The 13,448-nt window shown below is 45.0% G+C and overlaps 1 protein-coding gene across 4 annotated transcripts in view; it reads left to right on the forward strand.

Moving 5' to 3' along the window:
• Positions 1 to 13,448, forward strand: part of Mboat2 (membrane bound O-acyltransferase domain containing 2) — a 131,487-nt gene that overhangs the window by 36,067 nt on the left and 81,972 nt on the right. For 2 of the 4 annotated variants that reach the window (XM_057780842.1, XM_057780851.1), the window contains exons 2-3: positions 6,602 to 6,747; positions 11,694 to 11,771. The exons of 1 other annotated variant lie outside the window; for it this stretch is intronic. In XM_057780842.1, the coding sequence (XP_057636825.1) occupies positions 6,602 to 6,747; positions 11,694 to 11,771 (224 nt within the window). The remainder of the gene's footprint in view (positions 1 to 6,601; positions 6,748 to 11,693; positions 11,772 to 13,448) is intronic. One more of the 4 variants, XM_057780860.1, reaches the window with a different exon arrangement.

Raw genomic sequence — 13,448 nt, forward strand, 5'->3', positions numbered from 1 at the left:
GAAACTGGATCTCATTATGTTGTCCAAGCTAGGGTTGAACTCCCTAGGAGTTCCCATCCCCCTGCCCAGATCTCCCAGGCATTAGAACTAACTATAGGTATATGACACTATTCCTGGTTATAAAATTATTAATTAGGTATTTTGCATTGAAGACATTACTCGTTCTAAGCCTGTGAGGTCTGGTGTGTATTTGCACTTAAGACCCACCTCAGTTCAGATACGCAGTTGTGGCCCTGTGTGGCTCCCAGCTGTCATAATGAAAGATGAAAACATGCTAGAAAATTGCTATGAATTTTGAACCCCCTGGAGCCCCTACACCTGCTCCAGTAGGTGAAGTTTAAAGCTTGAGGAGAGCAAATGCCGCCTTTTGCTCACCCAGGATGTGACTGTGTGCGCTGTCACAGCTCTAAAGCCTGTGCACCCCGAGTCGGTGAGCACGCAGGGAAAATTTCAGTTTGGGAACCCTGAGATTGAAGTGTATACTCCATCTGCCATGTGATGCCCCTGATGACCCGAGCATCGAGGGAAACTTGGAGTTGTGAATGCAGTGAGGTGTTCTACTTAGACTCGGGCTGCTGGCTCTGGGGGCGCTACGGTGTAGGAAACTGATGAGTATATTAATGCCCTTAATGCCCAAAGAACAGCACTCAGATTTCTGGTTTCTCTCACTCAGCAACTTATTTTCTGCTTCATCAACTATTTTCTGTTGTTTTTTTTTTTCTACTTAAGACATGCCTAGACGCACATCACGTATTCAGGTATTGCAGTTGTGTGTGGTGTCAAAAGCTAAAGACCATGTGTGCCGTGGAGGAAACACTATTACAGGAGAACACAGATAAAAAGGCAGCCACATACTGACAGATGCTCTCTGCAAAACAGTGGACGCAAATAAAGAAAAAGAAAAGCCACCGGGAAAATTAAACCCACTAGAAAAATAGGAAGAGGATGTCAAGGGGAAGCTTAATGTTCAGCAGATCTATGGGGAAAAAAAGACAGCTTTAAAAAGCAGTGAGATAATAAAATCTTCTGTTCAAAAATTGGTGAAAATGCAAAGTCTGCCAGAACCAAGTGTCGCCAGGCATGTGGCACAAGGGCATGCGCTTGCTGAGTGGGCACCTGAGCAGGCCTAAGCTGCTTAGCAGAGCAGTTTCACCGCATGTGCTTCAGGGGAAGATGCTTTCCCGTGAGTCTGCATCACAAAGTCACACAGCGAAAAACCGTGCAACAGGTATTGCAATGCGCAAGGTGCAGGGTGTGTACCGTCCAGACGGACGCCAGGAACGAAGGGTTGAGAGTCACTGCAGGGGCTCCGTCTGGTTTTTACTGTTTAGAAAGTTGGACATTCAAAGCAATATGATAGAAAAATGAATAAAATGTGTGACAGGGGAGCACTACAGCCGTCTTTAGACTGGTGAGGAATGCAGGGGACAGGGTTGGGAAGGAGTATTTTGCACAAGAAGCTTTATTGGGCACAGAATTATGCACATATTGGGGCATTTCAAGTCTTTCTCCATGACCTCTTGATGTCTAGTTTTTCTAGGCTGGAGCATATGGAAACAGAATAGCCTATGGTTGGTAGCATGGGCTCTGGTGCCCACCTGGTGATGGTTGAGCGACCTACTGTTAGCAAAGTATGGCTGATAAGCATAGACTCTCTGGTGACGGCAGTAATGTCTAACATGTAGTACACAGCAGACATGTAACAAGTAGAGATACGCATTTAGTGAACGCATGCATGTGCACAGACCAGCTGACTTTCTGCTCTGTAACTTGTGCTTCTCATTAAGAACATTTAATATCTAATTTGTGATTTATTTTCGTGGCTTGTGTGCTAGGTTCTTCTTTCAAATGACTCCCCCGCAACTATCTTTTAAGAGTTCTTTGTATTTATATTTGAATTCTTTTTTGAGACAGTCTCACTATGAAGCCCAGTCTGCCCCGACCTTGAGATGCTCCTCCAGTCTCTCTGTTCAAGTGGTCGGCAGGAGTATATTTTAATATTTTTTTCTGCATTGTCAATTACAGTGTTGGAATTTTTGTTCCATCAAAGCTTCACGTATTTATGTAGTAAATCTGTTTTATCTATAAGTTGGCATTGTTAAATCATTATTTGGATTAGATACGCGCTATTCTCTTACATTATCTAGGATGTCTATGGTGTTAACTTTCACATCTAGTCAGGATAAGCTAAGGTTTGCTGCAGTAATAAGCCATTCCTAAGATGGAATGTCTAGTCTTTATCGCCCCCATGTCTGATCATGGGCTGGCATTGAAACCTTTGTACCTCGTCATCTCTGGGACATTGCAGACAAAAAGGTAGATCTGAACACGACTGTTCTGTCTCTGAAGTACCTGCCTGCTTCAGGTACCAGTCAGTCTCTCTCCACTAAGAGTTGGAACACAGTGTCTCACTAATGGGTTAGCTTGTGCCCCTTAGAATTGAGACTATTTCAGAGTTCTATTGGATGTGACTTCTATACATTGTCTGTGCCTTCCAATTTTCTTGTAGAGGTCATAATTTTCCCAAGAAGAGACTTTTCTTTCCATTTTTTGGTTTTGCAGTATTTTTCCTCACTTTTCATTTTTCATTTGTTCACTTTTCATTTTTTGCCCTCCCCCATATAGTCTTAAGATCTTTAAGTACTTAAAACCAAGCAACAAACAAAGACTATCAGTCTGTAGTTTCTCTTCAGAAACATTTGTGGTTTCTCCTTGGAAAAAAACTTCTAAAATTCCTAGTTGCCTTTACAAATTTATTCTGGGGCATTATTACTGTCTTTGAATGTCCTTTAGTTGGTGTTGTTGCCGTCACTTAAAGTGGCACAAGGTACCGAGGGTTGAGTGCCATGTCCCTTGCTAATGAGGAGAACAAACCCCTGACAGGGCAAGTCCTTTGGTGTATCTTCAGCTGGGGCTTCTTTATCAGAGTCTCTGCAGCTGCTTTAAAGGCTGCTTCTGTGTGGAATGAGGAGTGTAGTGAGTCAGGCTCAAAGTAGCCTGGGTTTTCATTTTCCTTTCTCCCCTTTGTCCTGTCTGCCTTCCATTCTCCACTTCCAGACTACTAAAAGCAGTTTTCTCAAAGGCATATCATTTCAATATCAGGTCACTGGAACAGGATGCAGCGATTCCTCTGTGTTGCGAGAGATGGGTTCTAGAACCTTGCCAGATACCGGAGTCAGTGGATGTTCACAGCCCCTCTGTAAAATGTACCGCATTTGCCATAGCCAGTGCACATTCTTCCGTTCATTTAAATTGTGCTTAGTGACCTGGAATACTTAGTGTGATGTAAATGCCATGTAAACAGCTGCTTTGCTGGACTGATGGGGAATAACAAGGGAGGCCTACGTGTTCGATATCTATATCTATAGCTATTAGGGAGGCCTACATGTTCGATATCTATATCTATAGCTATTAGGTATTTTCAACCCGTGGCTGGTTGAACCTGGTAGTGAGCTGACTGCATTGTTAAAAGGATAGTTTTACATCGGTATATGTGCATACAAGCATGTACACACATGTGCTTTTACACATGCACAGACGTCAGAGAAGAGTTTGCAGGCATTAGCGTTCTCCTCCAGTGTGGGTTCCGGGTTTTAAACCCAGGTGTGGTGGTACGTGCCTTTACCTGTGGAGCCATCTCCCTTATTCTCGTCCCTCTCCCTAAAAGGACATGGGTCATGTTGGATGAAGGAGGAAGAAGGGGACCAGAGAGAGAGGCAGAGAAGGCAAAAGAACAGATATTAGATACTATATATATATATATATATATATATATATATATATGAGAGAGAAAATAAATATTTAAAAAGTAAAAGAAAAATGAAGTCCTTTTATTCCAAACTCTTCCGTTCAGAAGAAAGCATGTATGAAAAGTTGACCTCTACCATGCCTCACTCCGCTCTTCCCTGTAGGCCACATCCCAGGCATAGCTATCCTGACAAGTAGTGGGAAGTGAAGGGTTTTACTCCGTGGCTTTAGTGACTTCACCTAAATACTGAGACCATTTCCTGGTCTATAAAATGTGCCCCTGGGACTTTTTAAGCTACTCTTGCCAAGGTCACCAGTAAAGCTGTATTTACTTAACTAGAAAGCCAGTTTGAACTTGGTGCTAGGGAAGAGGATGAGTGATTGGGAGAAAGATACTTTCCAGAGAGCAGTGAAGATCTGCTAGGGTTGGCAGCTACTGCCCCAGCCTTGCCCTTATGGTGACAGTGCCTACAGCCTCTTGGCATCTGCTCCCTGGGTCTTCTTTTACAGTTCCCAAGACTGCTTGCTTTTCTGCTGCTGGGATCCTTTAGCTTTAGCGTTCAGGCAGGGTCCTGGCCCACTCCATCTTGTCTCTCTGTAGCTCCTTTCCAAGGTGTCCACAGCTCTCAGACTCACATTTGCCTCAAGGCTCTAGACCAGTGGTTCTTAACCTGCATTTGTGTTGTGATCCCTTCCACAGGTCTTGCCTAAGCCCATTGGAAAGCACATATATTAACGATTCATAACAGTAGCAAAAGTATAGTTAGGAGGTGGCCACAAAGCTAATGTTATGGTTGAGGGTCACTACAGCATGAAGAACTGTATTAAAGGGTCACAGCATTAGGAAGGCTGAGAACCACTGATGCAGACCTTTCTGAGCCATGTCTGGGTATGCACACAAGCCCATATAAGCCACACATGCAGAAGCTGTAGGATTCATTTCTCCCAGACTTCCTGTTCCTGTTTACTTGGTCTTGACTGGTCTTGCTATCTCCTATCTTCTCTCGGGTTCTCCTGGCTTAGCCTATTCTGACATCTGATTGACCCCACACACCTCAAATGTCCCAGCAAGTTCTCACTCTCTGTTGGCCCTGGGGACAGTAACAGCAGCTTTGTACACTGTCTCTGCTTTGTTCCGTGCCTTCCAAGGCAGAGGAGGGGGAGGGGGTCACAATGCCTTCTTTATGAAAACATTTTCAGTCTTTTTGTACCGTTATTAGATGCACACATCCAGAGTGCCCTTGCTGAGCTCGCTCCCTCGTCTCTCCACACAGCCATTGCCCCTTACATTGCTTGTTCCTCAGGATGGCCTTTCCCTGTTGTCCAGCGTGGGGCTCTCCTTCCTCGGGTTACGGGAATCTGTATTGGACATGTTTTTTTAAAGTAGAGTTTGTGTGCCAGAAATTGTGGTTGTGTAAAGCGAGGCCTGGTCTCAGTGTCCTTGATGTGAAAGAGTGGGCGATTATTAAGTCTGTAAAATTTTATAGACTACTTGTATTGCGGTCATAACTTCTTCATGTTATAGAAAAATGTGTGGCAGAGGGTGAGCACTGGGAGAAAGCAAGCTCCTCGGGTGTGGCACTCTGCTGGCCGGGAACTACTGTCCCCGCCTCCAGTCCCCTTGTCACCTCATTTTGACATTCGCCTTCAAGCTTGTTCTTGAAACAGCTTCTACAAGGCTCTCTAACGTCTGCCAGTGTTCCTGTGTGTGCATGCTTTTCCTGTTAAAGTCTAGTTACCCTGGGAGAGGGTCGAGACTTCGTTTCCAGCTCACTTGTGTTTTTTACTATTGCAAATGCTCTATATTTTTTTGTTTGTTTAAGATACATTTGAGAGAAAGGATGGAAGGACTTGAAGGTTTTTAAAAGTCTGAGAATCACGTAGATAGATGTCATTTTCCAATTGTCTTTACTTTTGGCTAATTCTCAAAAACACAGTTAAAACTGTAGGAGGAGTAAGTGTTAGAACTCGCCAGAGAGACGTTGGTTTGGCACTGAATGCGCTCCAGAGAGCAGTGGTCTCAGCACACCAGCACCACTGGGGTCCATCACAATGCAAGGCAAGAGCCTGCTTGTCTGTCCTGCAGGAAAGGGGTGCTTTAGATACAGACCTTTAGAAATATGGCCCTGCACACTTCAGGGGAAGAGTCTCCCGAGGGAAACAGCAACTTCTTTTCTTAAGCCTTCACATTCCACAAGACATCCTTTCCTCAGGCCTGTGGGCAGGAAGCGAGCGCCTCCGGCTTGCCTCTGCCTGTCAGGAAGGTGGCTCTGAGCATGGTGGGGAGTTCAAGGGTAGCCCTGCTAGACTTGGGAAAGGTGTGTGCTCCCCGCCCAACACACATCCAGGGTTCTGTGTCTTACCTGCTATCTTTTACCTTTACCATTCTAGCTAAGCCACAGCAGTGATGTTCACACCACAGCAGCGCCATTTTGTTCCCCTCCAGGAATAGTAGTCCTGTATCCCCATGCCACTGAATCTGTAGCCCTAAGCCTTCTTGCCACTGGGGACCCAGGGGAGACTGACCCTGCCCTGAGTATTCTGGGAAACTTGGAGCTTTACTTTCCCACCATCTGTTAAGGCCTGAATTGTCTAAATGGGTTGCTCTGTCCCTAAACCCAGAGTGCTCTGTGCTTTCCATCCCCGTGTCCCACTCTTGTCTCCTTCCTTCCAGGTGTCCTGCACACACCTGTGTCCTCTCAGGTGCGATGCAGGCAATGGATATTGACCCATCACTTAAACTTGAAGCTCCTCCCTGGGAAATGCCCCATTTGTTGGTTTTGGTGTTCTGTTAAGTGTAACATTGAAGGATTCCAGTCTGTTGCTAACACAAGATTTTAATTTTTCTTTACAGGTCAACTTTGTAGTGTGCCAACTCTTTGCCTTGTTAGCAGCCGTTTGGTTTCGAACTTATCTCCATTCAAGCAAAACTAGCTCTTTTATCAGACACGTAGTTGCAACCCTTTTGGGCCTTTATCTTGCATTTTTTTGCTTTGGATGGTAAGTATTTTGATCATGTGTAAGTGAATGCCGTAGGTCTGTTTGAGAATTGAGTGTGTAGAGGAATACATGGCTTTTGTTCTGAAATTAACTTAACAAAGTTTTCTTTCAAGGCTAACTTTCAAAATCTTTAGAAACAGAGGGTTGGGAATGGAAATCTCACTTTGTCTTAGGGAAGATTTATTGTTTATGATTTATGAACAGGGACCAAGGAGGACTTAGAAAGACAGTCTGTTAAGTAGTTCTGTTCGCCCATCTTGAAAATATTTTATGCTGAAACAAGCAGGAAATTGTTGTGTTGTTTGTTCTTTTGGGTTTTCTCTGTGTTGTTGACTCTGACGAGCCTGGGAAAGCCCACTTGATTGACTCTCGTACTGTTAGCAACAAAGAGGCTTTTGTTTGTTCTCAGTGGAAGAAAAATTAAGAGAGAAGTTTTTCTTCTGGATCCTTCAAGTGTGTGTGTGTGTGTGTGTGTGTGTGTGGTGTGTGAGGGGGTTGCGTGGTGTATATGTGTGCATGGTGTGTGTGTGGTGTGTGTTCGTGTGCATGTGGTGTGCATGGTGTGTGTGTGCAATGTATGTTCGTGTGCATGTACTTGTGTGTTTGTGTGCATGTGCGTGTGTTTGCGTGTGGTGTGTGTGGTGCATGTGGTGTGCGTGCATGGTGTGTGTGCATGTGTGGTGTGCATTCGTGTGCATGTGTGTGGTGTGTGCGTGCATGGTGTGCGTGTGTGCACGCGTTCGTGTGCATGTGCACGCGTACATGTTTGTGTTAGCTAGCCCCAGTCTTCCTCACTTGGCTAGCCTGAGAGCTACAATCGGAGCACAGCCTGTGCTGCTTCTTGGCACCTGCGTGCATGTCTGAATAAGGAAGGCACGGCAGGAAGGTGCTCAGTCACTCTTGGCAAGGCTGCGGAGACTCTGGGTAGAAGGACTTCTGATGATTCACAGGTTTCCCTCCTGGGTAAGCACTCGGAAGTGCTCGCCATTCACAGACAAGGAGTCTGGCTTGCTCTTCTGTAGGCACCTGTCTGAGCCTGAGGAGGCTGTGAGAGAGCTGGATGTGTACCGACTTGACCCGCGCATGTGAGCCTTCCACTGCAGGCTGGAGAGCTGGTGCACTCTTAGGCTAACAGTGCGCATTTCTCCAGGTGTTCAGGCTTTGTCCTTACCAGGGCTGCACTGCCTGGTGTTTCTTGATCTGCCCTTTGCCTCCAGCAGTTGCAAGTGTTTCCTAGGACCTCATGAAAAGCCAGCTAAGTATAATTTACCCATGCTTACTTACCACAGATCAATCAAGTGAGCATCATTTGTTTCATAATATTGCTTTTGGCTGGCTCTCTGATAGCACTTGGTACTGTACGTGGTGTTGAGATTTTTGCCTCCATATCTTAAGGTCCAAGTATATATGGACCTTTTCACTGTTTGGATGGCATTAAGTATGTATATCATGGAAGTTTTCTGCGCTTTCTATTTTGACTTGTAGGAGCAGTGTATGTTTTTAAACATCATGGAGCTTTCACAACATGGACTACATGGATGGACCGTAGTTCCCTGATTCCCCAGCTTCACCAGTTACTAACACCCCACGCTCCTTATTTTATCTGCCCCCATCCCTGGAGCACACTGAGTGTGTCTCTCAGTGTGTTCATTCTCTCATCAGCAGCTAAGTATCCCATATGTGTGTGTAGCCTGTTTTCATGAGGGCTCACTTCACTTTGTGCTCTGTGGAAAGGCAGGGGAGTGCAGCGGGCAGGGGAGGGTGGGTGTGGGGGAGAGTGCATGAGTCTCTTCACTGAGGTGTTTCACCATGTTAAATCTTCATGGATACCTTCTAACACAGTGTCCTAGTTACCAAACTTGAGCTCAAGGTTACGTTGTCCTGAGTTTCAAGTTACATATGGTAGCAAGAGATTTATTTACTTCACTGGGTTCTTCCTCCTTCTCCTCTTCTTTTGGTAAGAGGGAGAGAGTAAGTTAACTTTTTATTAGTTAGAATTAGTTAATGGTAAGTATTCTGGTTTATTCTTTAACTTTGCTTTGTTAGTGTTTTTTCTTTTTCTTTTGCTCAGAGGCAACCCTCTCACTGATTTTTACTACTTCCCTTTTGGAGGACATACTGGCTCTGTAAATATAATTAACATAATTGTTCACTCACCTACTTCTGCTTAGTGGGGACTCCATTTTTCTTAGTGCCTACAAGCCTCTTGTATTCATTCTAATAGCTTTGCTAAGACTATATAGTATTGATTGGCCGGTGAGCTGGCTTAGTGGACAAAGGTGCTTGCTGCCAAGCCAGGTGACCTGAGTTTGATCCCTAGAACCCACGTGATAAAGGGACAGAACTGAGTCCTGCCTGTTGTCCTCAGGAACATGGGCATACACATGTACACCCACAACAAACAAATTGAACACAAATTGTCCCGCAGAGTGTAGGGTGATGAAAGCTTAGGTGTTTGAGACCGGACAGACCCAGACTGAGCCTCAGTGCTCTGTGACTCGCAGCCGCTGACTTTGGCCATCTTAATGTAATCTCCTTAGCTTTACCCGTCTGTAAGATGGAACCAGAGAGTGCTTATTGCGGCCTGGAGCACCACAGAGGAGCACTAGCTGGTGCTTGTTAGCATGAGCACGGCTCGTCTCAGACGCAGTCTGTTCCAGGGTGAGTGCCCCTCGTCTGTAATTCCTGGGATTACAAGTGTCTGATTTTGGAATATTTATGTAGACTTTACTGACTGAAGATCTGGAATGAATAAGCTTGCATTCTGGGGTGCTCCAGAGTAGGAAGTTTTTGAGTGGATCTGTGGGTGAGGGATGCTCAGACTGTAGTCCCATTTCTGGTTGATCAGGAGCGGCTTTTCTCTGTTCGTCCAATCTCTGTTATCCCTTTTCATGCGGTATTGAATTAGCTTTTTACTTTTGCGTAGTTGTTTTTTTTTCCTCTTTGCTCTTTTGGGGGGCTCTTTATTAGACCAATCAGTTGTTTTAGGCAGGCAAAGTCACACGGCTCCACAGAGTTAAGCAAATGCAACATAAAAGAAATCAGCACATCTTTGCATCATTAAACAAACATTCCACAGCATACACAAATATAACATATCTTCAAAATACTATTCTACAACACTCATGGACTTTCCATGTGTTACTTCATAATCCTGAAAACCTGAAGTGGCCAGAGTGTGCTTCCCGCATGCATGGCACTAATCCTATGTGCGTGGTGCTAATCCTATGTGCATGGTGCTAATCCTATGTGCATGGTACTAATGATGTTGTGTGAGGCGGGGAGGGGCAGGGTAAGGATTGTCACTGGAGTGCTAGAGTAGGGAGCACTAGCTCATTCACAAAAGAGATGAATCCAGAGCTGGTCAGTGCCAAACCTCCATTTACCACAGCAGCAGAGACGTGCATGGCAAGTACCTGCCTAGGTGTTACCCTGCATCCAAAAGGTAGCTAAGCATGCTGCCGGGCGGGAGTGGGAGCCTGAAGTCTGTCAAGCCACTAACGTGATGTTTGAGGAGTTCTTTGCTATAGGCTTCCAGGTCTTGATGCCCCAAGGAAATTTCCCTAGAAAAGGAAACACTCTCCTCAGTAACCCTCAATCAGACATGCTCCTCCACCCTGTTGAAGATACTTTTGAGTATTAAAAGTTCTTAAACGTACCTAGCAGTCCCCAACAACGTACCTAAAGGTCTGTTAGTGAACTGTTGACAATAAATAGGTGGATGAGATTTCAATTAATTACTTTAAAGCTTCATTCTATTTTCATTTATATTTGTGTATGTTTTCCTGTCTCCTCAAAGCCCTCTGATTATAGCCAACATTCCAGGTCATTGTTTTCTGGATGTGTGTATGTGGTGTGTGTATACCTGTGTGTGTGGAGTGTGTGTGTGTGTGTGTGTGTGTAGAAACGTAGTCTGGCCTAGTCTGTATAGCAGGTAAAGTGCCTGTCTTCTTCGGACCTGTCTTGGGACTGGCTTCTTATTTGTAATATGTCTGTAAAAAAAAAGTGTAAGCAGTTTTCCTGCATTCATATTGTCTGACAGTCTGTTGTGAACTTAAAAAGAAACTTTAATTGTATGTTAATATCTTAATAATTTGTACAGGAGAACTGCAGAAGTTTGCTATACATCATGAAGTTGAGAATACAAGAGTGTGTCTGCACACGTGCCTGTGTGATGTCTGATCTCGGATGCTTTGGGCTGAGTTTAGTCCCAGAGGGCCAAATCATATTTTGCCTGAAATTTGTGACGTGAATAGGGGAATTACTTTTGTTATTAAATGGTGACTTCTATATTGGAATTTTAGAAAGGACTGCCATGTCAACCGCAAACACATCATAGCAAATTACTGGATTTTTAGAAGGAAGTTCATTTGACTGACCCCTGTGCTTTGAGAATAGATTTGGGGGTTTTGTGAATTACCCTGTTACAAAGGTAAACAGAAGTAGGAAAGCTGGTGTTGAAGAAGTTTGGGGAAACAGCAGGCTTTCTGCCAGGACTTTTCTGTAATCCATGTTTATTACTCCTTTTAAAATTATTGTTCCTTGTCTTATGAGGGCGGCGGCCATCCTCAGTCCACATGGCCCCACGCTGCTTTCCTGTTGCTAGGATATGTGGAGTGCTGGGGCCTTGAGCTGGGCTTGTAAAGGTTGGTTTTATTTATCCAGCTACTTTAGTCTGAGGCTTGGGGTTCCCAATCCTGGGTGTTTGCAGAATGTCATCTGGACTTGGGAAGGTTTAGTTATTTGTCTGTGTGTGTGTGTGTGTGTGTGTGTGAGAGAGAGAGAGAGAGAGAGAGAGAGAGAGAGAGAGAGAGAGAGAGAGAGACGAGAGAGGAGAGAGAGAGACAGAGACAGAAAACCTTCTAGGTTACATTAAGTACTTTCCCACCTGTAGTCTTTGCATTGAATGGTTGTGGCTGCTTCTAACACATTCTCCCTTTTTCTAGGTATGCCTTACACTTTCTCGTCCAGAGTGGGATTTCCTACTGCATCATGATCATAGCAGGAGTGGAGAGCATGCATCAGTGAGTATTGACTGTGTTCACACAGAAAAACACCTTTCCCTTGAACAGAGTCTGATCAAAGATAGTGGTCATATTTATTACACCACAGTGCTCCTGAAGCAGGGATGCGCATCCCTCTCTGGTCTGTGCACATCAGCTCCAGAATTCTCCGTGGACATGTAACACTGTGGGGTGTTCAGCAGCACCCCTTGCTCCTACCCATTAGACACCAGGAGAACCCTGATTTGTGACAAAAATCAGTGTTTCCAAGATAAACACTTAAGGGCAGGAATTGTCCCTGTTTAACAGCTACTAGCGTAGTCTCTAGGCAATTAGCAGTAGAGAACAGAACTAGAGAGGATGCATGCAGATGTAGAAGGCCGTTTAGGACCAAGTGATTCTTGGGAATTCTGGGAAGGAGACAAGGAAACAACGTCCCTGTACCTGGCTCGCACACGGAAGTGGAAACAGTTTCTCAAAGGTAGGGACCCTGAAAATAGGGACTATTCCGAGAGGTAACCAGATCCCCGAAACAGTGTTCGGTGTGCAGTAGATGTTAGTATTTCCCGAATCAGTGGATGTGACTTAAGCAACTGTGAGATGCACAGCAGGAGTTGATGGTAGGCAGGGGTAGGTAGCTAGTCTGGAAGGTACATTTGGGAGCAGCGTTACCAAAGTAACCAGTGATGTGGCTCCAGCCTAAGGCTAAAGACCCGATGGATTCCTGGTATACATCCACAGTGACATGCTGGAATGTGATTCCTGCAGGTCACAGCAGGAGCGACAGACCCCTCACTCAGGAAGACCTGAGCTCAAGTCTGCGCAGCTGGCTTCCTCCACATTTTTCTGTTGACAAACTGGCAGGCCTGTTGTATGGTGCTGTCCTCATTTAGGGCAGGTCCCTTCTGGTTTGCTGTCCCGCATGCCAGTTTTTGGAAATGCCCTGAAAGGCATACCTAGAAGCATACTCTGTGAGTCTCCTAAGTGTCTCTCAGTTCAATCAAATTGACAAGACTGACCTTCACAGATGTGGTTTTCATTTCTTTACATACAGCCCGTGCTGGCTTTTCTTTTCCTTCTGTGAACACTTAAAAGTAGATGTTTTGCCGGGCGGTGGTGGCGCACGCCTTTAATCCCAGCACTCGGGAGGCAGAGGCAGGTGGATCTCTATGAGTTCGAGGCCAGCCTGGTCTAGAAGAGCTAGTTCCAGGACAGGAACCAAAAGCTACGGAGAAACCCTGTCTCGAAAATCAAAAAAAAAAGTAGATGTTTTAATTTCACTAAGAGTAAAAAGAATATTTTAAGAGTGTTTTGGGTGAAGTAACCTTTGAATCATTACGACCCTATTTTAAAAATTTAAATATTAAATTTTATGTGTATGTCCGAGTGCCTACTTGTCTGAGTGTGTACCACATGTGTGTAGTGCATGCAGGGTCCAGAAGAAGGCGTTGGATCATGTAGAACTGAAGTTCTAGCCATGTGAATGCTGGGAACCGACCCAGATGCTCTACAAGAGCCACCTCGCCAGCCCTTAGAGCCCCATTTCCAAAGCCTTGCACAGATAACAGGTCCAGGGTGGTATTTCATAGCTGATGAAGCACAGTTGCATTTCTGACCCGGACAGTAGAAGAAGCAGATGAAATTGCTGTGCGCAGAGGACTTGGCTGCTCCCATAACCAAAAACAAGAGTGACAGGCT

This window comes from Chionomys nivalis, chromosome 1 (genome assembly GCF_950005125.1).
Source record: "Chionomys nivalis chromosome 1, mChiNiv1.1, whole genome shotgun sequence".
Taxonomy (NCBI): domain Eukaryota; kingdom Metazoa; phylum Chordata; class Mammalia; order Rodentia; family Cricetidae; genus Chionomys; species Chionomys nivalis.